This window comes from Protopterus annectens, chromosome 7.part0, assembly GCF_019279795.1.
Source record: "Protopterus annectens isolate FY-2018-M chromosome 7.part0, PAN1.0, whole genome shotgun sequence".
Taxonomy (NCBI): Eukaryota; Metazoa; Chordata; order Ceratodontiformes; family Protopteridae; genus Protopterus; species Protopterus annectens.
In genome coordinates, this window is record NC_056739.1 from 1,124,442,333 (window position 1) to 1,124,467,401 (window position 25,069).

Here is a 25,069-nt window from a genome sequence, read left to right on the forward strand (position 1 = left end):
CTGCAAGGCTATGGAGCATATCATCATGTAACTTATAAGCAATGACATTGGTAATCTCCAAACTCTGGGCCCTACCCGTTTCAGGTTTGTAAAAGGCAGATCATGTCTTCTAAACCTGATAGACTTCTTTGAAGCAGTCACCAAAGCCGTAGATGAGGGTAAGGTGGTTCACACAGCCTATCTAGATTTCGCCAAGGCTTTCAACACCATCCCCCACTCTGGAATTATAGACAAACTCACTAAACTAGGTATAAATCCCTATGTCACAAGATGGGTTGCCAACTGGCTCACTGACAGAACCCACACTGTGAAAGTAGCAGACTCTAAATCCAACTTCAGACTAGTGACAAGAGGAGTACCACAGGGTTCAGTCCTAGGTCCTCTCCTGTTTAGTAGCTACTTCTCTGAAGTACAGGCTAACACAGAAGGTCTTTGGCTAACAAAGTTCACAGATGACTGCAAACTAAGAGCCATAATCGAAACTCCTAGCAATGTGGACATCCTATAAAAGGGCCTCACTGAGACAGATGCCTGGTGTCAAAGCCATGGCCTCAAGCTCAATGTCAAAAAGTGCACTGTCATCCCTTCTGGTAAAAACACTGTACCCATGAACTACCACATAGGTGGTAGTCTACTTAACACCGAAAATGTGATAAGAGACCTTGGGCACAGGTGGACAGTAGTCTCTCCTTTGATAATCACATTGCCACAGTAGTCAGGAAATCCTTCTACGTGGCACACCTCATCACAAAAGGTTTCTCATCCAGGAAAAAAGAGGTCATTGTTCCCCTCTACTCATCACTCATTATACCCATTATAGAGTACAATGCCCCTTTTGGTATGTACCTCACAAGACATCTACAACAACTGGAAAGGCCACAGAAATACCTCACAAAGAGGATTACTGGCCTCAAACAGATGCCCTATGCAGACCGTCTCAAAAAACACCAGCTTTACTCTGTCACATATCGCCTACTCAGAGGCGATCTCTGCCTAACATACAAAGCTATGTCAAACTCAGAGCTGTTGGACATGCTCCACGTAAAGAAATCCCAATCTCTCCGAGCTACATGCTCTAGGGACCTAAACATTGTCACCACAATAAACAGAACATGCTGGAGGGATAGATTCCTGTCTCAGAGACTTCCCATACTCTGGAACAAACTACCTATCTATATCAAACAAAGCTCCTCATTAGCACTCTTCAAGAAAAATCTTGATGATTGAATGGGAGATAGGAAATTCACCCTGGGGATCACTTCTGTGGTTATGCTTGACAGGGGCACAGGAAAATAATTTTCTTGGGTGGCAAAAGCCAGGGTACCATTTGGCTAGGCTTATATAGGCCCTAGGGCCAATAGCCTAGTACCTACCTATGAATAGCTCCACTATGTTGGACTGGTCAATTAGCACATACTTTCATTAGCATAATTTGCCATTTATCTGTGTTTGGCATTTCTACATATCTTGTAGAGCCGCTTAATGAATGCGAAATAGCTTGCTATCATGTAGCTGTTAATGAATCCATCCATTTGACTTATTTACTTATGTTTTGTTAACTGGATTGTCATTTTTCATTTTCAGTAGAGCTCCAGGGATAAAAACCTAAAGGACACAATTAATATCAAGTATGCAGTACAATGTGAGTACAATGAAGTACAATGACGCTCCATAAAATTACACAATGAATACACAGTACAAATCACTACAACATGCACACAATGAAGTACAACAGAGATACTGTATTCTAACATAATCCTGCAGAAACAGTCGTAAGAAAGAGAACCACTTACCTGCTTCTTTGTAAGTTTAACCTGAATACAAAAATAGTCTGAAACATTTTAAAACAGGTTAAGATGAGGGTTCTCCTGTTCTCTTCACTGGTACTGTGCAATGATATGTCCACTGTTAACCCTGTTATACTGACAGTTCTGTCTGGCTATCTCTTCATTTAAGGATGTTTTAAATCACTGTGAGTCAGAGCTTACTCATGGCTTCACCAACCACACATGAAGGTGTAAAGATGTAAAGATGCACCTTTGTGTGTTTTGCATGTTGTATGTGCTAAGCATGTACATATAGATAGTGAGACTAGTGGACAAGTCTAGTAGGTCTCAAACAGTTCTTGAAGGCGACACACCAAACAACTTGTGAGTAACAATTAGGTCATAAATTTTGTTTTGAGGAGGAATCATTTTTATATAATACTTTACTTCAAATTCTTTAGTCCTATATAGCAGCAATCTGAATGGCTAGGGAAATAACTCTAGTCAGATTTATATATTAGTCCTGCTCCTGGACTTTGAAAAAATGTATGTTTATTATACTTTGGATATTACTCCATTGCTGGCATCAGAATGCACACTTAAGGTAACCCAGTTATTTTTGTTGGTAGACTTAAAGATGTTGCAATTAACCATCAGTCTGAACAAACAGGTAACTTTTTTTTTTGCAATAACATAGTAGCCCAACAGGAATGATGTGAACATGAGCATATCAGCATCTCAAACTGAACTGATTCAAGCTTAGTAATGCAATGCAATATGGTACATATAGAGTCTAAAAACAGCAACACCATACACCAGTCTTAATGGTTATACACATATGTATTACATATGCAAACAATGTAGCAGCTATATTTTGTTTATCATCACAGCTGAATTCATTGTTGGATCCATCACATTCATCACTTTCATTGGTATACCTTATTATGCTGTTTTGGAGTTCTTCTGTTCTTCAGCTTTTTCATTTTTAGACTTTATTTTGGAAGTTCTAGGAAGTCGATTTGCTGTATCCTGAGGTTTTACTACCTTTGCCCTATTATGTTTTTGCTATCTTAAAGTTTTTTATTTGTGAAGTGCGAAGACTGAACTGTGAAAAAAACGTCCCTGTTACAGCTATGCTGATCTTTGTTGCATCTGTAGTAAGACTGTGTCTGGTTCAGTGGATTGACAGAGTTACTGAGGAGTTTTCAAACTTGCCTTGCAACCGGCTTGAGAAACAGAAAGTTTTAGGAATTTATAAGTGTGGTCTTGCTTGACAAGGAGTGTTGAAGGCATGTGGCTACCTTCAACTATGAAGGTCCCTTGTTAAATGGATTCAGACATGCAACAGAGTAATAGCTTGTTAACATTTAATGTTTTCATTGATTTTTATTTATTCAGTTCCCATTTTCAGTGGTACTCCATGGATAAAAACATAAAGGATATGAGTGGATGAGAAACCACAAATTTGTCACAGGGGTTCCAGCTGTGTCCCTCATTGACAGAGGCGACAGGTGCTGACTGAGGTTTGTTTTTGGGACAACCTCTTGGCTAGGTTTGTAAGGGCCCCAGGGCCATTAGCCTAATAACCTCCTATGATCCTATGAATTGTCTTGTAGTCTAGTGCTTCATTTTACATTGTGTACAGAGATAAAGGATTTGGCACTTAAATAAACTTAAGTTGATGTTAAACCATCCCTATGATATTTCCCACTGACTAGACAACTGAATATGTACTGAATATAGATTTTTGTTGAGCACCAGCAGTTGTGCTTCTAAGTGCTTGGTACAAAACTTTGACATTAAGAAGATATGTGAAGTGTCACTACAGTATTAACAGGCATTATTCTGTGGAAAACAACCTATTTCACAGCTGAATCAGAATCATGAGAAATATTACTTTGGATTCCACAGAGGTTTATTCTTTCACTATATAACCAGATAAAAGTAAAAATTAACTCTATAATTTGTGATTTCCTTCTTGGGTAAAATAAATACTCTTGAATATTACTACTAGGAAAGAAGGAATTGTTTGAAACTAATAATATAATATAAATCAGTTTGTTGATAAAGCAGATAGGAAATAATGGAAGGAAACTTATATAATTTACAGGAAACACAAGGTAAAGACAGAGGGACATCAAATGGTGACAGTGAGGTTGTTAGAGGATATGTAGAAGAATTTCATTAACCTAATATGTTCACTCAAGGGAGAATTCAGCCTATTAATGTGGTTTTAGTGAAGGAAATTTTTGTGGTTATAGTTAATCAAGGCAGGTGGAAGACAGAGTTAACATGCTTAAAGTTACATAGGTCAATATGAAGCAGTCAAATAAACAGAGGACATAAGTAAAACAGATATGCAGATATAGGAAATAAACCAAGGGATCTGAATCAATACTTCCAAAGTTTTAAATATAGAAGGACAAAAGAATATTACCAAAAGTTTTAGAGCTGGGCATTAGGTATGGAAGAAGGTCCACACAGAGAGCAGCAACATATAAAAGGAGTGACAGCCCAACAGCAGTCAACAATTGTAAAGTGAATGGTGGCATTAATGAGCTTGATGAAGAAGGCCACTTAACCAAAAGCTCTAGATGAAAACCAGTGAAGCTTTTAAAAATAAAGTATTTCCAAAGAGAAATAGGTAAAAAAAAAATGTATGCGTGGATGAGCAGGTACAAGTGGGGAATCCAATGGAGGCATTCAGAGTCCCATCACATGAAAAAAGATCTCTTTTTTGCAAAAATGTTAACAGGACTTAGGACCGATGAATGGAACAACACTATATCAACAGAAGGAAGAGCTGGAGAGTATGAAAAGGGAGTTCAGAGAAGTGGAAGTAGAGGGGCAGAACTGAATGTACAGGTACAGGTCAATGATACAGAGCTGGACATAAGACAGCAGCTGTGCTGGTATTACAAACTGGATGCTTCGCTTTACTTTTTTGTTCAGCTGAAATTCTTGACATCCATGTCTCAAAGATACAATATGCTGATTATGATCACAGACCGGATCATAACCAACTTGTTATGACTTCAAGAGATTAATATCAAGAAATTCACCTCAAAAGTAGAGTAAAGCAAATCTTGAGAGGTGATTCTTGATATCCATGTCCACAAAACATAACAAGAGAGGTACGAGTACAGAAACCCAATTATAGTTCTTTGCCGTACATGGCTCTTTAGCTGCCCTAATGTACTCTTATTGACCAATGGGAACGTTGTGTAAGAACACTATGTGTTCTATGGGTTTACAGCTTTCAAAGCTGTAAAACAATTAGTACTATTTAAATGCTGTTCACAGTGTCACACCTCTTTTTTTGTTTCCTGTGTTACAGTAAAGTGCATAAGCTGTGAAAATGCTTTGACTGCTGTACTGTACTGGTTACTGTTAATGATTTAACATGAGGCTAGAGATTAACAGTATTGAAAGGTGCATGACAAAACTTGGTCAAGTACCTTTCATACATCAGAAATGTGCTTGGCAAAGTTGTTTTTTTTCCAAATGTGCCATGAAATTGTGGCACTTCATGTACTACAGCAATATTCACACCAGCAGAATGGTCCATGGTGGTAGTTCAAACTTCATTTTTTTATTTTGATAAACAGAGAAAATGGCCTGCTATCATTCTCCCCATACCTTCTCGGTCTTTCACTGCAACCTACCACCCAGCCCCCTAACTTTATAAACAGAGATTCACATTCTGACCTGGATCAAAAAAAAAAACCTGTCAGTATGACAGCTATGTATCTACACATAATAAACCTTACCACCGACATAATTTTTTCAGAAAATGTCAGTTGACACAGTGGCTGTAAATTCACCTTTTAATATGAAATTCTGTATACAATTTATGGAATAGTCCCATAAGACCCGAAAGTGACTGCAGTCAGTCAGAAAACAGAAAAATGTGATGACTACAAAATCATTCTTAATGACATATCAGATTTAATGATATACAGACAAGGTATAATTGATGTCTTTACAAAATTGACCCCAATAAAAAAGTTATGGGAGTGTACTTGTTTGCAAACATTCCTCATTTTCAAAATATTACCTATGGGGTTTTGCGTCATAAAACACAGGACTGAGTGTTCTGGTTTGCCTCTCTTCTCAAAGACATTTTATTTGATCAGCTTTTTAAAATGTTCTATGTAGCCCTTACTTTTGTTCTTGATGCTTGGGTTGCAGCCAAAAACAGTCAGAAAGATCAAGCCCCTTACCCTGTTATCAAATGATTAAAAAGACAAAATGTGGTCTAAAAGTCAAGCTATTTATAATAGTAATGCAGAGGATTCCTTCTTACTAAATTCTACTGGTAAATGTTTTAGTGGTCTGCACAGAAGGACTGCACAGCAAAAATAGTGTTAAGTGCAATGTTAGTATTTGCTACAGTAATAATACCTCTTTGTTAACTAGTAGATGTGTTACAGATCCAAAATATTTACCAGAGATACATACAGTATGATATGTAGATGAGGGAAAGAAAACACAGTTTTTATTCAAGTTCTGTTTGAGTGACACACAGCTTTTTTCTCCATTTTAATATCAGGCTTATCCTTAGTTACTGGCCTTTCTGTAGTCCTCAAAACTATGGTTTGTTAGGAATGACATTACAGTCAGAAGTTACTACTTCAAAAAACTGGGAGTACCAGCTGCTAACATTCTTCAATGAAAAATTCTCCCCCCCAAAAAACAAAAAACAACAACAAAAAACTTCCTTACTGCTTATCACCCACTGTCTTCTATGCATGTGTGTATCTATATGTGCGTGTGTGCATGCATATGTGTTTATGTATGTCTGAGCACTTATACACTCTCTCTCCCGCGCGCGCGCGCGTGTGTGTGTGTGTGGCTCAACTTCTTAGTGTAAAAATCAGGGCCAAAAACTAATGTGGAACAAGGGCCCAAAAATAAGGGACAGATTTTAAATAAAAGTCTTTTCTGCTTAGAAAGTAGTTAGAATAACATAGATTTTTGCATTAATTTGCATTTTCTGAATGAGTCTGAAACCCAAACATCCATCATTATTTATTGATTGCAATCCTCAACAATTTGCCAGAAAACCACAAATGTTATGAGGAACGGACTAAAAATATAACACAAAATCTGGGGTGTTCTCAGAAATTAGGGACAAGTAGGAGGTGTGACAGTGTATGTGTGTGAGCATGTGTATGTGTTTCTGTTAATGTCCACTACAATATTGCTTTCATTTATCTGTAAACATTTTTACAATGTGATTTTGAAGAGGAAGGGTAGCCAGACATAACCTCCACTGCTTCAGAAAGTGTCATGGTTGAGATGGAGGTATAAAAACAAAAGAAGGTCACCCATAAGAATACAAATACTTATTCATATAGACTTCCATTCCAGGATTAGCTTCATTGTCTTGCCCAGTGAGGCTAAGGGATAAGATCTGGCTCTCCTATGACCTTGAATTAGAATTAGTGGATAATCAGAGAATGAATGAATGTGCTGTACCCCCCATGATGCTCTGTTCTGTACATCAACATGGAGAATGAGAAGTACACTAGAAAGTGTGGCCTGGGATGCAAGTGGCATGGGCCATACCTAGGGTGAAGAATGTTGAAGTAATTTTTGACCTATGAAACCAAGAGGCTGTCTGGTTCCATAACCTGAACACCCAACTCTGATGACTATAACTGACTAAGGTAAATTGGTGTGCTATGTCATAAATCCTAACCAATGTACCTTCAACTATCACTTACCCAAGTAGTTTCTGCTATTGTCAATTACTCTGATGTGGGTTGCTCCAGCTGGAATCATTGTGACCTCACTGTAGCCAAAGACACCTAAAAGAAAATATGTACAGAAGTAAGAACCAAGTGCTGTAACATTTTCTATCTATTACTTTTATCTCTACGGTTATCTGTTAATTCCTTTTGCCTCTTACTCCTCTGAACAGTATTTCCTGGTGAAGGTAATAGTACAGAACAGACAACAAAGCACAGACAGAAAGAACTGTAAGAAAACAAAGAAATCGGATCATTGCTCCTGTAGTATATATTTCAGATGCAGTTGCTAGTTTTTAATTGGAACAAAAAGATGAGTTATTGAATTCTGAGTGTAAACATGGCAGAACACAAGGGTATCACCTGGTCGAACATATCTAGGATGCCTTTATATCATTATAAACACATATTAGCCATCACAACTTAAAAGTCATGGAGTGAAAAAAAGCAACTATAAAGCAAATAAATAAAAGCAATGTTTATACATTTATATGAATACATTTACATGGTTCTTTAAAGTAATTATAATTTTCCATATATCTGTGGATGTAAAGAAGTGAACATGCATCTGATACATATTTGTGGGCAAGACAGCAGTCATGTAGCATGCTTCAAATGCTGTTGAATATCATGACTGTTGACATTAAAGTAAACCAGGGATATTATTAGCTAGAGATGAATTAATCACATTTTTTTCTTCCATATCATAAATGCATCACTATACAAGATCCAGCTGATAATTACATGACAAAGTACTACATCTGTGGGTGCATGGAGGGTTGAATTTGCAGAGCGCATAAAATATTGACTTCTCTGCCATACAATGACAATGTCAGAGTTTCTAAAATTCTTCTATTCCAAAGGTATGTTTTTACTCCCAGACACTGATCCAGTGACAACTGGAGTACCACAGGGTTCAGTCCTGGGTCATCTCCTGTTTGGCATCTACTTTTCTGAAGTGCAGGCTAACACAGAAGGTCTTTGGCTAATGAAGTTCACAGATGACTGCAAACTAGGAGCCATAATCGAAACTCCTAATGATGTGATTGGACGGGAAATAGGAAATTCACCCCGGGGATCACCTCTGTGGCTCTGCTCAACGGGGGCACAGAAACTTAATTTTCTTGGGTGGCAAAAGCCAGGGTACCTTTTTTGCTAGGCTTATATAGGCCCTAGGGCGAATAGCCTAGTACCTACTTATGAACCTGTGAACCTATATCCTTACATTCACCTCAGACAATTTTATCAAATTCTTTCAAAGTAAAAAAATATATATATACACACACACACACACACACACACACACACACACACATATATATATATATATATATATATATACATATTTTTCATATATATATATATATATATATATATATATATATATATATATATATATACACACACACACACACACACACACACACACATATATATATATAAACATATGGGGGCCCTTGCCTTTGGTCTAAATGTTTGTTTAATCAACCACATTTGGTCGATATATGCAGATGGTCGATAGGTGTGTGAGAGTGACATTCCCCTGGTAGGGGAATATTCCCTTTCCATAGGTATTGTGCGATCTTGGAGTTAGTATATATAATTAGTAGAGAGTGTTGGCAAACAAGCTTCCCCTGCAAAAAAAAAAGATGTTATTTGGGTTTTTTTACATGTGAAAATTACGTGTGCTGAGGTTTTTTCTCAGGGCATATGAGGTAATGTGTTGATGTTTGGTTTGTTGATGTTTTGTGGGGAATTTTTCTGAGGTTGACATATGGGCTACTCAAATGAAATGAGTAGACTCTTTTATCTATATATATATATATATATATATATATATATATATATATATATATATATATATATATATATATATTTATATGAAAAATTATATAAAGACATGTTTACAATAAGCTGCATTTGCTTAACCCAAGCCTGTTACAGTCTGTCTCTAGCACTGAATAAAGAAACATCTCACCTCATATACACAGCAGGATGCAGTCAATCTGTGGACAGCTGTTTCTTTGACTGTTGATAGATAGAAGAAATTGTGCCAAAACACGTTTCGGTGTTACAGGTGTTTTCCCTTTTTACCATTGTTGTGTGACCTTGAAGTAGGTATATGTATGCTTGGTAAATGAGAAGCTTGACCACACTGTGGGCACAGAAGGGGTTGTCTCCCTGCAGAAAATGTTGTTTCCAAACATAACCAAAGGTATTTTGGCACAACTGCTTCAATCTATGGGCAGTCAAAATAACAGCTGGGATATACTGAGATGAATGCTACAGAGTATCACTGTCTACTAATTATGGACATTTTGCCTCCATGCAATATAGCAGTTCCTCCTAACACATGGAAGCCATGTTCTACTTTGGTAAGCTATTACAGGTTATTGAATTCAGCATAGTTTTTGACACTTTTCTATGGAATAAGCCTTGCAATAAACTGCAAACGTATAACATTATCAGTATGGAATATTTAGTCAAGTTATAGAATTTTTCTTGCATGTCAAAACTTATAGGTTTTACAGTTGTTACTTCACAGTTGCTACTGTTGCTGAGTGAAATTAATAATAGCTTGTAGAAATGGTGAATCTGAATTTGCTAAAATAAACTCATTTTCTTAACATTGGTTATATTGAATATTTCCCATGTTTTTAGAAGGCTGCTTGTTAAATCACTCCCCCTTGCAAACAAGGGAAGTAATTAATAAAATCTCATCAGTGTATTGTGGCTACTGAAACTTTTTAGTTTCAAAGGTTTAAACATCAAGTCTGTGAACTGTTGATATTTTAAAGCAAGATAGATATAATTCATTTATTAACAATCATACATTTCTTGCATCTAACTTCTATGACCTTAAAATACAAATCTGAAATTTCAAATAAAACAAAATATTAGTATTTGTAGCTGGATTTGAAGAAACAGCAGATTTCACAGTCCTATGGTGTGTCACAATTTGCAGATCAAAACACTGAAAACTAGTTAACATTTGAGGAGCCATGTGCCAAATAAAGAATGTCCACTAAAATATTTGTTTATTTTATTATCTTGCACAAATAGTCACTATTTTATTTTTATGATCTTAACTAATACACTTCATAATGACAGCAAGGTATAAAAAAACATTACCAAGGATTATTTAGAGTAAGTCGGTTATCATTAGCTACATGAAGCTTAAAGTTCTACACAATGTAATGGAACAGTAGTGATTTAGCTGGTATGTTACCTCCTTAGTAAAATTCATTAATCCAGATAAAAATGGCCAGTTTATGATCTTACTAACCTTTGTCCATTTATGTACCACTTCACTGTTCCAGAGAACATGAGATTTCTGCTCCAATGGGTTTAATCAGTAGTCAGTCACTTGGTAATACAATATTATTAAATACTGTGAGGCAATCTACAAGTGGGTTAATTAAATATTCTGCCTAATTAATGAAGCATTTGCTCAGCCAGAGAAATGTAAGCAGTGGTAGTTTTAACTTAAAGGTAAGGTCATATTAATTTCACATTTTTCTGTGTCCTAAACACTTAAGTATTACAACCAATAGTGATATGTAGACTATATGACAATAATATGGTCTGGATGAAGAAGCTCAGGCTGGGGAAAGAAGAAATAAAGCAAAAAAATATATATATATTTATACTACCAAACACATCTTCATGTCCATGTATCTAAAGAGAAAAGAGTAATTTATTTTCTAAGACTGCATCATATGTGCACTCAGACATTAGAAAAGGAGGACCACTATTTGATAAAGACAGGCATGTACTTAGACGTATGCTGATCCCTCTGCAAGAAAAGTTAGTGTGTCAATGATAATTTCAATGATAATTCCAAAGTTCTTAAAAGGGATGGGAGGTATGTGGCCAAGATGATGACTGTAAAAGGTCAGGTTGACCTGTCCACTTACATGGTTAACTTAAAAATGGAAATATGTGGAGAAAAATAAAGTAAAACCTTACCTAGATCTAGGGTGTAAGAAACAATACAGTCAGTAATCTACCTTAAATCACAGAGACAACACATTGGTGTGACAGATGCAGCAGCAAACTCCAACCTAGGTAATATGGGAAAATAATAAATGCCCTGTTGTATGATGTCCTTTTAAGATCCTGTGGCAGAAGACAAAGGAATTATAGCAGTGGTATAGTGCAGTGGTTGTAGAATGGAGTTTTCCAGACAACTTTGGAAGAAGGAAAGTACTGATCCACACATTCATCTCTGAGTTTTGAAAGGAACATTTTTAGCTCCTGGGCTAAGTTTATCTGGAAGAATTCTCTTCCCTACTCACAGGCTAACCGACTGTACCAGGCTATTCTGAGAATTGGAAAATGGAAGTAGCAGTCATTCATTCTGCTACAAACCTGTCCCAGTTAAGAAGACATTTGTGGTAGGATTAGGGAACTAGTAACAGAATAGCAAAAAGGCAAATCCACTGGGTATAACGGGAAAAGGACAGTACCTGTTCTGTAGGAAAAGAGCTCCAGAATGCTATCCAGTAAGGGATTCAGCCACCAGCAGGGCGAGTTTAAAGATGACACACTGTCCAGGTCAAGAGTGTGTTCCAACTATTTATTGTTGTTTTTCTAATAAATAGTTGGAACACACTCTTGACCTGGACAGCGTGTGGTTCTTCATGGTTATTGGTACTTTACTGCACGGACTGCACACAAAGGTGGTTATCAAGTTTAAAGACACAAAACCAGAAATGAGTAGAACATCACATGTCTTAAAAGACACTGACAAAGAGTGGATCCTTATAAATGAAGGATTTGTTCATTTTTATTGATCACATATGTGCATTAGATGGCCCAATGTCCATTTAAATGTATAATTCTGCACAGGAAAACAGGCAATAAGTACCAGAGAAATTGTAGTGAATACAATCCAATACAGTAAATATGTGCATGCATTAAAATTGTGTGTGTGTGTGTGTGTGTGTGTGTGTGTGTGTGTGTGTGTGTGTGTGTGTGTGTTTGTATATGTAAGATATGACCCCCCCCACACACACACACACACGGGTTTAATTCTTATCACAAAAGACTTCTTAAATGAAAACAAAGTCTTATACTTCTGGTTTCTCATGAAAAAGTCCACGCAATCCTTCACTGAAATCCACAAGCATGCTAATGTTTTACCATGATCTTTTCCATTATGTTCCCCAGATAGCAAGTTTCAAGAGTCCCTACTTTTGGTCTAATACTCCCTCTATACCAACAGACAAATGTCTCCTTCAAAAGACTTTCTGGCTGCCAATCATCAAGTGTCTCTACTCTTGGCCAAATGCTCACACCACACTAAGAGGCAAGTATCCATGTTGTACTTGGCTGAAGTCCTCATTTTAACTGTCTGTTTTATAGCTGTCCCAAATCAGCAAGCTCTCTAATTCTGCTTTTGGGACATGAGGAGAATAGAGGGGAAAGGAGTACAAACAATAGAGGTGTAGCTTGAGTTGGATGAAGGGGGGCAGCCACCCTGGGTGCAAAGTGTTTGGGACAAGATTAAAAGATTCCAGTCTTTTAGTGTATTTCAGTGCATTACTGGCATTGAGAAGTCAGTACCAGCAGTACTCTTTTCATCCAGAAATGATGTACTTTAGCAGTCTATGTATGGCAAAAATTATAGCAGCTGCTTGTTAGAAGTGTAGCAAGCAATTTGCTACAGTTTAAACCAGAAAGAAGGGATTTTTCTTTTGCTCTTCAAGTCTGAAAACAGATTTTTTTAATTTTGGAGATGCCTGATTGGGGAAGGCACTGAACACTAGAATAGCTAGCTGTACCGCTGACAAACAGCATTTAGAATTGCTGAACTTGCATTTATTAAAAAGCAATTGAGACAGGAGATATAACATGAATGCAGAAAAATCCAGAAGAACTTTAACCTAGAAACATTTTGAAATAAACGTGTTTAAAACTACGAGAGATAAGTGCTTTCATTCACAAAAATACATGAACATCATCAGATAAACATTGCTAGAAGTACAACTTTTGTATTTAATCACATTACTGCCAAGCCCCCAGGAAATGAAACAGCATTTTAAAGGAGCCACGACAAAGAAATTCAGTGTGTGTAGCACTGAGTCAATTCAGTTGACAAAATTTGCAAACAAGGAGAAATATATATATATATATATATATATATATATATATATATAATATATATATATATATATATATATATATATATATATATAGATATATATAGATATAGATATAGTATAAAATGCATTCCCTATAAAATCAGAAAAATGAAGACAAAAGTATGTAAAATATGTAAAATATAAACCCTGTATTTAGGTCTCATCTTTCCATCTTTCTCGAATACAACCCAACAAATTTGGAGAGGAGGAACCAGGAGACAGAATGGGTGCCAGAATCACAAGAAGTGGAATTAAGTCCAGTCAGTGATGTTACTACATGTATGCTACCCCCATGCACAACCATGATGAATGCTACTGGTGATTTCACTGTCTACAATTTTTCATCTGTTAACACTGATACTTGTCATGGGGATTTATTTACTTGTGGTATCACTTTTGTACTGAATAGGCACATGGATATTACAAACACACTCACGGGTCTTAAGAAATGTTCCAGAAAAATTAAATTTCATGGTGATGTTTCAAAAGGTGGGATCAGCCATCCATCCATTAAGGATATCCAGCACTTATAATCTCCCGATTCACCCTGTGATTAACTGTTTGGAAAAAAAATCTGTGAGTTAGATATTCGTAACTTGGCACATTTGGATGGTAACGTAAGAAAACATACTTTCAAATACAATCCTTTTAGAGAAGAAACAGTGAGATTAAATGATTTACAAAGAAACAAAGAAATCAGGACAATGTAACCCGACAAAGGGGGTGGATTGGTTGTGATGAATTTGTGTGACTATAATATGAAAATGAGGTCCATTTTTGCATCTGACACCTATAAGGAGGTGTGTATGAATGAGTGCAATGTTGTATACAATAGAATAAGGCAAATCTAAATGACTTATTTATTGATCAACAAATTTCGATTGATGATTATAACTATCTACATGTGATGCATCTTAAGATCCCCCTCATGTTTGTTTTGCCTAAGATACACAAAAACAAAGATTAACCACCTATGCAATCACTTGTTGATGGCCGTGGTTCTATCACCCAGCCCTTGGCCAAATTTTTGGACACTAGATTAAAAAGTTTGGTTACCAAAGAGCCACATGTTTGCCATGATTTGTGGGAATTTTTACAAAAAATTAATGACCTTCCCTTCAAAGACACATACACCTTTATCACTGTGGATGTTGAAGACTTGTATTCGGTCATTCCCCATAACTTAGGACTGGAATGGTTTTCTGAATTTTTGATGGAGAAGAACATCCCACAAGACCAAATTAATGTTTATGTCAATTTATTGGAGACTATACTAAAAAATAACTTTGTTAAATTTGGAGGAGATTTGTTCTTACAGCAAGCAGGGATAGCTATAGGCGCAGCGTGTGGAGGTCTTTTTGCCAATATTATTATGATACAATGGGAGAAAAAGGTCTTAGCTAACTCCTCTTTTTTGCATCATGTAGATTCTACACATGCTTTTTGGATGATATTTTCATTCTGTGGGATGGTGAAGCTCAAGACATCCCCCATTTTTTGGCATATAGTAATCAAACAACAGTTTCTTGCATTCACCTTTAAGAGTAATGATGTGAACATAGATTACCCGGATATATGGTTGGCCAAGGACAACACAAACAAAAGGATGACCTCCAAAATTTTTAGGAAATCCATGTATTCAAACAACTTTCTCCATTTTGACAATTTGCATCCTATAACACACAAAAGGGCAGTGGCCAAGGGCCAGCTTGTGAGGGCAGCCTGAATGACCACAGAAGATATTGCCTTTTGGGATGAGTGCATATTGCCAAAAAAACATGTTTTTAAAACGTGGCTAAACTACAAAATTTGTAGACAGATTGATGCTAGAGGTGATCAATAAAAGTGAGTCGCATCATTTTGTGGCAATTCTGGGAGGCCCTTGTGCGACCAACAATGGAAGTTTGGAAGTCCTAGATGGTGGGGATACTACATCACTGCCATCCATGTCAGAGACCACAAACACAAACACAGAGACCTTCAGGATTTCTTTTAATGCAACCTATTCTACTGAAGGTTTCTCCATAAAATCAATTCTGGAAAATAATTGGTATCTTCCCCTACAACAGAATACCATTCATGATTATGTGGTGTTCAAAAGGGGCAGGAATTTGAAAACAATGTTAGAACACAGTTGTCCCATACACCAACATAAGCAAAATTCTGAATTCATGGGGATGAAAAAGTGTGGTTGTTGCCCCTACTGCCCCAATTTTCTGGTGTGCCATAAAATTGCTTTGAACAGCCAGGTGGTTGCTATAAGAAACAGATTCAATTGTCATACAACAAAGGTGGTATATTGTGAACTGTGTATGTTCTGCCCCTGTTTTTACATAGGACAAACAGAGAAGAGACTGAGGGACAGAATATGTGAACATTTATATGAAATCAGAATGAGAAAAGAGACTAACACCCTCAACAAACGAATAAAATGTCACCCACACCACATGTTCAAATTTTGTATTTTGGAACAAATGCCTTCCAACAGTAATGAAAGTCCATGGACCTTATTACTGGGAAAACGTGAATTATGTTGGCAGCTGCGTTTGATTGCCAATAATTGGCCTGGTCTCAATGAACATATTTCAATAGCACTGGAAAGATGAACCCTAAACACAGGGTTTATATTTTACATATCTTTACATACTTTTGTCTTCATTTTTCTGATTTTATAGGAATGCATTTTATACTAATATATATATATATATATATATATATATATATATATATATATATATATATATATATATATATATATATATATATATATATATACTTTTTTTTTCCTTGTTTGCAAATTTTGTTAATTGAACTGACTCAGTGCTACACACTGTGAATTTCTTTAAGGTGATGTTTCATTTCCTGGGGGCTTGGTGGTCATGTGACTGAACACAAAAGTTACAAATTGTGTGTGTACTTCCAGCAATGTTCATCTGATGAAGTTCAAGTATTATTGTGAACAAAAGCGCTTATCTCAAATAGTTTTAAACAAGTTTTTATTTCAAAAAGTTTCTAGATTAAAGTTCTTCTAGATTTTACCTGCAGCAGTTTGTTTCCTTGGGTCTTCCATTTGTGTTTTAATATGTATTTCTTCAGTTTGTTTTTTGGCATGAATGGAGAAAAGGCTGCATGAGAAAAGCAAAGCAGTGGCGTTAAGATACAAGAAAAGAGGTGGGAGCAGTGGCTGTAATATCCAGATGAAGCTGGAACATTTCTTCCCAAGCCTCCACTGAAAACAGGCTCTGTGGAACCTAATCGGACTTTCCAGATGAAGCTGGAGCATTTCTCCCCGAGCCTCCACTGAAAACAGGCTCTGTGGAACCTAATCGGACTTTCCCGGTCAACAAATGTAAAAAAAATAAATAAATAAATAAAATGAAGGGAACTCACTTTAATCTGGACCTAAGAAAGCATGTTTTTCACTGAGAGGGTCACAGAACAATGGAGCAGTCTAAGTGGGTAGTGAGTTGTGAAGCTACATGGACCATCAAGAGGGTATGGGGCAGCTAGAAGGGACTAGGCAACCTATGGTAAGAACAGACAGGATCTACTGATTTGCATCACTAAAATGCGGGTTAGACAGACCAATTTTTCCATGTGCCATTTCCATCATGTAATGTAATGTCAAGTGAGAAATGAAGTGACAGGGCAACACAGAAAAAATAAACATCTCACAAGAATCAGCATAGTTCTGGATAGTATTACTTTTTTACAAAATCAGAATTACAAGAACAAGAAAGCAATTAATAAAAAAGAATGCAGATGGTTAACAGTAATTCTCAGGAAGTATTTTTTTTACAGAGAAGAGAGCAGATGCAGTGATTGGGAACAATTAGAGTGACATCAGGAAAGACCGATTCAAAAAATGTTAGGCTGAGAGTCATTGATAATAAAGGATTTCCCTTTGCCCTGGTGCTGTAAGCAATTATTATTAAGGAGAGGCTAGCAAAGCTACTCACATGAGGGTCTAGTGGGCTTTTTCCTCTATGAAATCTTTTTTTGTGTGTATGAGCTTTCTTTGGCTGATCTGTGTGGTTCCAATATATACTTAGGATCTTCAGCCTTTTTTCTGATCGTATAGAGACATTTTGTTTTTGACATTCAGATACTTACAGAAGTCCAGCTGTCTGGCCACTCACCTTGTACTTCTTTTGGTTATCCTCTGCATAACCCAAGAAGGAAAGACTGATGAATGAACAGCAGGAAAATAAAAAGAGCTTAGTTTCTACAATACAATATTTTACAGTAAGGCTTGTAGTCAGTGGCAACATGTCTTACTGGCAAAAAAGGTGGAGGAACCAGAAATAAAAGGCAGAAACTATGATGTTGAGTATTACTGATCATAGACATGACATGGTTTACTGTACAGTACATGTTTTAAAGTATTTTTGAGTTACCAATGCATCTAAGTTTCATTTCATGCTGTTGTAAGTGTCATCAGCAAGAACAATCACAATGCTATACTGCTGATATTATCCTAAGATGTTCCCACTCAAATATTTCCCCAAAACAGATTTTGTTGCATTTTTAATATTTTAATATTTTTATATTATGGAGTGTTTTTGTTCATTAATTTATTAACAGTACTGGGAGTCTGTGATTGTAACAGTAATTTAACCTGTACTCATGAGCTCTGTAGTAAGATTGCACGTCTGTCATGACAACTGCCAAGAAATCTACAGAGAACTTTTAAAATCAGAAATCATAATAATCACACAAGGTATAAAAAAGGTAGACAGCATTACCTGAGGAGGGATGCTTTGTGGTGTAGATATTATGGTGCTTCATACAGGTATGATTCAGTCCCCCACATACACGGCAGGCATCCTCTTTCTGCTCTGAGCCCAGAATTTGGTCACAGCCAGCTTTCTGAGAAAAATAGAAAGACAGAGACATGCTTAAGATAATTTTATTATTCTATGAATTCTTTATCAAGCATTGCTTTAGACTACAGGTCATTAATTTTATAAGACTTTAACAACCACTAGACTGTATAGGAGAATGACCTCGGCATATCTCAAAAGCTTTTCTGTTCTAGTGTACAACAATTTAATCTGTATCTGTCTTTACACTTGTGGGTTATTCTACCAAAGCATGACTTATTTTACAGAATAGACGTATTCATAGTAAGGGAATGTCATAAATAATAGCCAATCTGCATGCTTCTCTTCATCGTAGTGCCAAACCATTCAGTTACAAAAATATCCCCTACAGTAGAATACTTTAGAACATGAATAACTGCAGAATTATATTAATGATCAATGAATTTGTGCTTCAAGAATGCATTAATTTATTTGTTTTGTCAAAACCTATTAAAAAATCCCATCTAATCAAGTTATCTGCTATACCTCTTTTTTAGTACATGTGGCATGTCAGCATTCTATTAATCTCCTTTTTAATTCATGACATCAGAACAGCCTCCCAAAACATACATAAGAACTAATCTTGGTGTTTCAATACTCTTTGCCACACTCACCTTTACAGCTGGCCCAAGCTTATGACCCTAAACTTAACACAGGATCTACAAGTGGTAAATAAAGTGTGTGTGTGTGTGTGTGTGTGTGTGTGTGTGTGTGTGTGTGTGTGTGTGTGTGTGTGTGTGTGTGTGTGTGTGCGTGCGTGCACATGTATGTCACATATATATTTACTTTTTAAAATAAGCTGATGCCTAAATGAAGGGAACTGTATGCTTTGTGTCTCATTTTCCTTCTAGAAGGTAATCTGAGCAAATACCTCAGCTACAGAGGTTTTGCTCTTTAATGAGCATTTTGACAAGCATTCCAACATCCCATTGTATCAGAGCAGATAAATGTGTGCAGAAGTAAAGAAATACTTGCAACAATGAAAAATGTATTTACTTTGAAAGTTCATGTGTTTGGAAGTACAACAGTATACAATAATCTCCGTGGTATCCCCGAAGTCTCAAAACAACCCACTAAAGTGTAGTGGGTCTAAAAACAAAACAGTGTAAGAAACTTCTCTGTGTGGAAGATTTTCAGTCCATATATTTCTAGTTAATCACTATATATTAATCAGATCAGACAATAGTAGTAGAAGTAGCGAACGTAAACTCATCAAGTCAAAAAGTAATAATAGAAAATATATAATTCTACAGCATTACTAAGTATTTGAAAGTAATCCAAGCAAGGCAGGCTTTTTTTCTACAAATTGGTTTTATACCATTTTAAATCATTTGAAATTTAAGTGTATATATTTTGTTTCCATCATCATACATATATTTTTTAACTTTTTTCTGGTTCTCTTTTTTCCACTTTATTCAAAATGATGGTAATAACAATACTAACTAATTATACAATTATATAGGTTTTTAGGGTTCTTGTACACAGACATGAAGAAGTCTAGAAGGATGAAAGCGATCTTTGTTAACAATAGGTTATGAAAATAGAAACTGATTTTTACATGCAAAATGTATATGTATATATTTATATATAATTTTTGATCGCAAAATGAACTAAGGTTGATATATTTCCAGCCATGTAGTATATTGCCTTGTATAAAATCACAGACTTAATAATTTGGTTAAATAAGATGTACCATTAAAGTACATTAGGGCTATATATTATTATGACAGCTACTAGGTAGGGCAGGATCAGCTCGAATGTCACACCGATGGGGGAAGGGATGTGAATTTAACATGTGTACCAATAACACTTTGTTTTGCAGCACAATAAACCACTCCCATGCCTGATAAAAAGTATATATATATATTTAGAAAGCTTGTGAGGAAATTATTACTCTATTTTTGTTTTACTTGGATCGCTTGTCTGTGTACTTAATAAAGGATTTTCGACTGGAAACAGACTGCCTGCCTTGCTTGGATTACTTTCAAATACTTAGTAATGCTGTAGAATTATATATTTTCTATTATTACTTTTTGACTTGACGAGTTTACGTTCGCTACTTCTACTACTGTTGTCTGATCTGATTAATATACAGTGATTAACTAGAAATATATGGACTGAAAATCTACCACACAGAGAAGTTTCTTACACTGTTTTGAAATACAACAGTATAATTCAGCAGCAAAATGCTTCAACTACATCTTCAAGTAATTCACTCAGTGTAAGCACATTTAGCAGAACACTGGAATATATTGATCAAGGGATTCATTTTATTGATTAGTGCAAGAAACACAGGAAGGATTCTTGAAATGGTACATTTTTTCACAACTGTGAAGAGGAAGAAGACAAAACAGAATCCATTAGAAAGAAATTCAGGAATTATTGAGAACAGAAAGAACCTGGCATTTATTTATTTCCTTTATTTATATTTGTTTACTGGGGTAGATAACTGATCAATATAAAACAATTCCAGGCTCAGCCCGGGTGAAATACATTTCACAAACAAAAAATGTAAGCAATAACAGAGTAGTTGATGCTAACTACAGAGAAAGTACTGTGTATATACATTCGAGTTAACAAACACAGTGCAGTGTTCAATCAAGCAGAGTGTAATGTATAATATATACATTAGCTTCTAAAGTGGGTCAAACGTTATTGAACCTTGAGAGAGGAGAAGAGATTCAGGAGGGAAGCAGGTTAGGTGATATGTCCTGTGCTGAAGCAGGAGCATTTGGCTTGGATGAAGAAATGCTTTCTGAGTTGCATTCTGACTATGGAATAAGAGTTGATTTCCTTAATGTCGATGAGAAGCACTCACCAAAGAGTAGGTGACTGAGAAGAGAAAGCATGTGCAGTATGTGGAATTTGGTTTTAGCGATAATGAAAGTCAATGTGGCTTGTGAGTAGTGTCTTGGGTTGTATGAGGAGTTTTTTGTGAAGTCTAGCTGCAAAGGGAGTACATTTGTGGAGTTGGGAGTAGTTTGTACAGTTGGGATTCTAAAAGTAGGTTTGATCATTGTTTTATGGGTCACAATTTGGCTTTTTCATGGGTGATACAGTGACGCTCACAGACAGGTGAGTTTCCAATGAATCAACAGATGCTGCTAGGGATAGTCTGAAATATGGCAATGCTTTTCTTGGAGGCAGAAGCAAAGATTGGGAGCCCTCCTTTGCCAATGACTGCTATGCTCATTTTGTTACCATTTGTTCTCTGCAAGGAGACAAGCTATTACAGTGCCTACACACACTTAGTTCACAAACTAAAGAATTAGGTCAAGGTATGTGAATATATTCAGTTACGTGACTCAATAATAACATAATAGTTTGTGGTATGCAAACTGATTAGGAAAGGGACAGGTTGTTAAGGGAAGCAGACAGTTGACCTTATCAAAAGTTGTGGATGTATGTAGAACAAGTGAGATAGCAAGTACACAATTAAAAAAAAGGATATGAAGAAATGAAGGCATGAAAGATACAATGTGAAGCATATAAAAAGTTGAAAATGAGACACAGATAAGATTTCATGACACAAATGAAGACAAGAAAGAGATCCATAGTGTGCACGCAGTTGTGTGCATCTGAAATTAAAGCCTTTGTAGTAGTTGTGGTGACACATTGTTTTGCTCTTAACTGATTTTGTAGAATGCATGCTACAGAGACACAGTTTCAGTGATGTTCATAAAAAGTCACAAAAGAATATGTAGATTGTTGAAATGCTTGGTTCAGTGCTAACTTTACCCCCCTCTCACCCCCTAAAGGGCCCATATCTATACAGGAAGAATGCAGAGTCCCTGTAATCACAACTACGCAGGTAAAAGCTGCACTCTCTAAAGCCAAAAATACAGCATCCATGGGAAAGGACAACATCCCAGGCTGCGTTTTACATAAACTTCAGAACGAACTGGCTCCCCACTTAAGCACCATGTTCAATAATAGCCTCGTATCAGGCTTTGTGCTCACTGAATGGTGCACAGCAACAGTTATCCCACTCCACAGAGGGGGAGCCACCAGTGATCCCGGGAACTATCGACCTATTAGCCTGACAAGCTTGGTCTGCAAGGCCATGGAACCTACATCATGGAACTCATAAACAAAGACATTGGTAACCTCCAAACTCTGGATCCCACCCAGTTTGGGTTTGTGAAAGGCAGATCATGCCTCCTGAACCTGATCCACTTCTTTGAGGCAGTCACCAAAGCCGTGGATGACGGTAAGGTGGTTCACACAGCCTATCTTGACCTCGCCAAGGCTTTTGACACCATCCCCCATTCTGGAATTATAGCTGAACTCACTAAACTTGGTATAAATCCTTACATCACAAGATGGGTTGCCAACTGTCTCACTGACAGAACCCACACTGTAAAAGTTGCAGACTCCAAATCTGACCTCAAAGCAGTGACAAGTGGAGTACCATAGGGTTCCGTCCTGGGACCTCTCCTGTTTGGTATCTACTTCTCTGAAGTACAAGCTAACACAGAAGGCCTCTGGCTAACGAAGTTCGCAGATGACTGCAAACTAGGAGCCACAGTCAAGTCCCCAAATGATGTGGACATCCTACAGAAGGGCCTCAGTGAGACAGATGCCTGGTGTCAGAGCCATGGCCTCAAGCTCAATGTCAAAAAGTGCAGTGTCATCCCCTTTGGTAAAAACTCTGTACCCATGAACTACAACATAGGCAGCAATCTACTTAACACCAAATGCGTGATAAGAGACCTTGGGACCCAGGTGGACAGTAGTCTCTCATTTGATAGTCACATCACCACAGTAGTCATGAAGTCCTTCTACATGGCACACCTCATCATAAAAGGGTTCTCATCCAGGAAAAAAGAGGTCATTGTTCCCCTCTACTCGTCACTCATTAGACCCATTATAGAGTACAACGCCCCTTTTGGAATGTATCTCACAAGACATCTGCAGCAGCTGGAAAGGCCACAGAAGTACCTCACAAAGAGGATTACTGGCCTCAAACAAATACCCTACACTGACCGCCTCAAAAAACTCCAGCTTTACTCCGTGGCATATCGCCTACTCCAAGGTGATCTCTGCCTAACATATAAAGCTATGTCACACCCAGAGCTGTTGGACATGCTACACCTAAAGAAATCCCAATCCCTCCGAGCTACACGCTCTAGGTACCTACACCTTGTCACCACAATAAACAGGACATGCTGGAGGGATAGATTCCTGTCCCAGAGACTTCCTATACTCTGGAACAAGCTACCCATCTATGTCAAGCAAAGTTCTTCATTAGCACTCTTCAAGAAAAATCTTGATGAGTGGATGGAAATAGGAAATACACCCCAGGGATCAGTTCTGTGTCTCTGCTCGACAGTGGCACAGGAAAATAACTTTCTTGGGTGGCGTAAGCCATGGAACCTTGCTGGCTAGGCTTACATAAGCCCTTGGGCCGATAGCCTAGTACCTACCTATGAACCTATGAAATATGAAAATGAACTACATCAACAAATAGCTCATATTGGTACTACTCTAGGTTCATAGGTTCATAGGTGTTTACTAGGCTGACGACCACAAGGGCCTTTTTAAGCCTAGCCATGCATCCCAAATCTCTGACGAGTTCTAATACCCTTGATAAGTGTAAGCCTGGTCCTGCCTCTAGTGAAAATAGTTAATGCAGTGAAATTTTAAAACTAAATGTTTAAGTAGTATTTTATTTACTCATATATATATATATATATATATATATATATATATATATATATATATACATGGATCTACTTTGTTTAAACGAAAGTACATTTAAACAAATTTGACTTACTCGAGCTGAATCCACCGAAGCTGCATTACAACTAACGCACAAACTGCCAAATTCCTTTCCCTGTGAAAGGAACCACTTGGTCACCATGGTGAACTGTGCCCTCTCTTCCGTTTAGTGTAATCTCAGAGTTGATATATTTAAGTAGGGGTGGTGTGGGGATGAAGCCCCCCACTTTGGTGGGCTTACTTTTCCTCCATATTAGTTTGTTACCATGCTGGTCAAGTGGTTCCTTTCACAGGGAAAGGAATTTGGCGGTCCGTGCATTTGTTGTAATGCAGCTTTGGTGGATTCAGCTCGGGTAAGTCAAATTTGTTTAAATGTACTTTTGTTTAAACAAAGTAGATCGATATGTATTGATTTATTGAGCACACATTTTCCCTTCTTTTTAGTCTTTCCTTTTAACTTCTCCAAAAATCAAATTATCCAGATAATCTTTAATACAATTTGTTAAAACTTATAAAATAATTTAGCTAAGCTTAGGATGTGTGTCATCAATCTATCTTCTGACAACCCACTTTACTTATTAGAGGGTTGGGGAATGCCAAAGCCTATCCCACCTGTCAAGTGGCAAAAGACACTGAAAGTGCTCCTGGACACCAGTGTATCATGGAATGCACACACTCACTCACTCACACACTACATACACACCTACAAGTAACTTTATAAATATTAGTTCACCTACTACAAGTCTTTGGAAGGTGGGAGAAAAAGCAGTTCAACTCAGGAAAACTCAGGAGAACTCATGCAGATAAAAGGAAGACATGCA

General features: G+C 36.9%; 1 protein-coding gene across 1 annotated transcript in view; it reads right to left on the reverse strand.

Moving 5' to 3' along the window:
* Positions 1–25,069, reverse strand: part of LOC122806899 (ADAMTS-like protein 5) — a 716,117-nt gene that overhangs the window by 220,504 nt on the left and 470,544 nt on the right. The window contains exons 7-8 of the mRNA XM_044077703.1: positions 18,411–18,534; positions 7,496–7,579 (exon numbers count right to left, since the gene is read on the reverse strand). Coding sequence (XP_043933638.1) covers positions 7,496–7,579; positions 18,411–18,534 — 208 coding nt within the window. The remainder of the gene's footprint in view (positions 1–7,495; positions 7,580–18,410; positions 18,535–25,069) is intronic.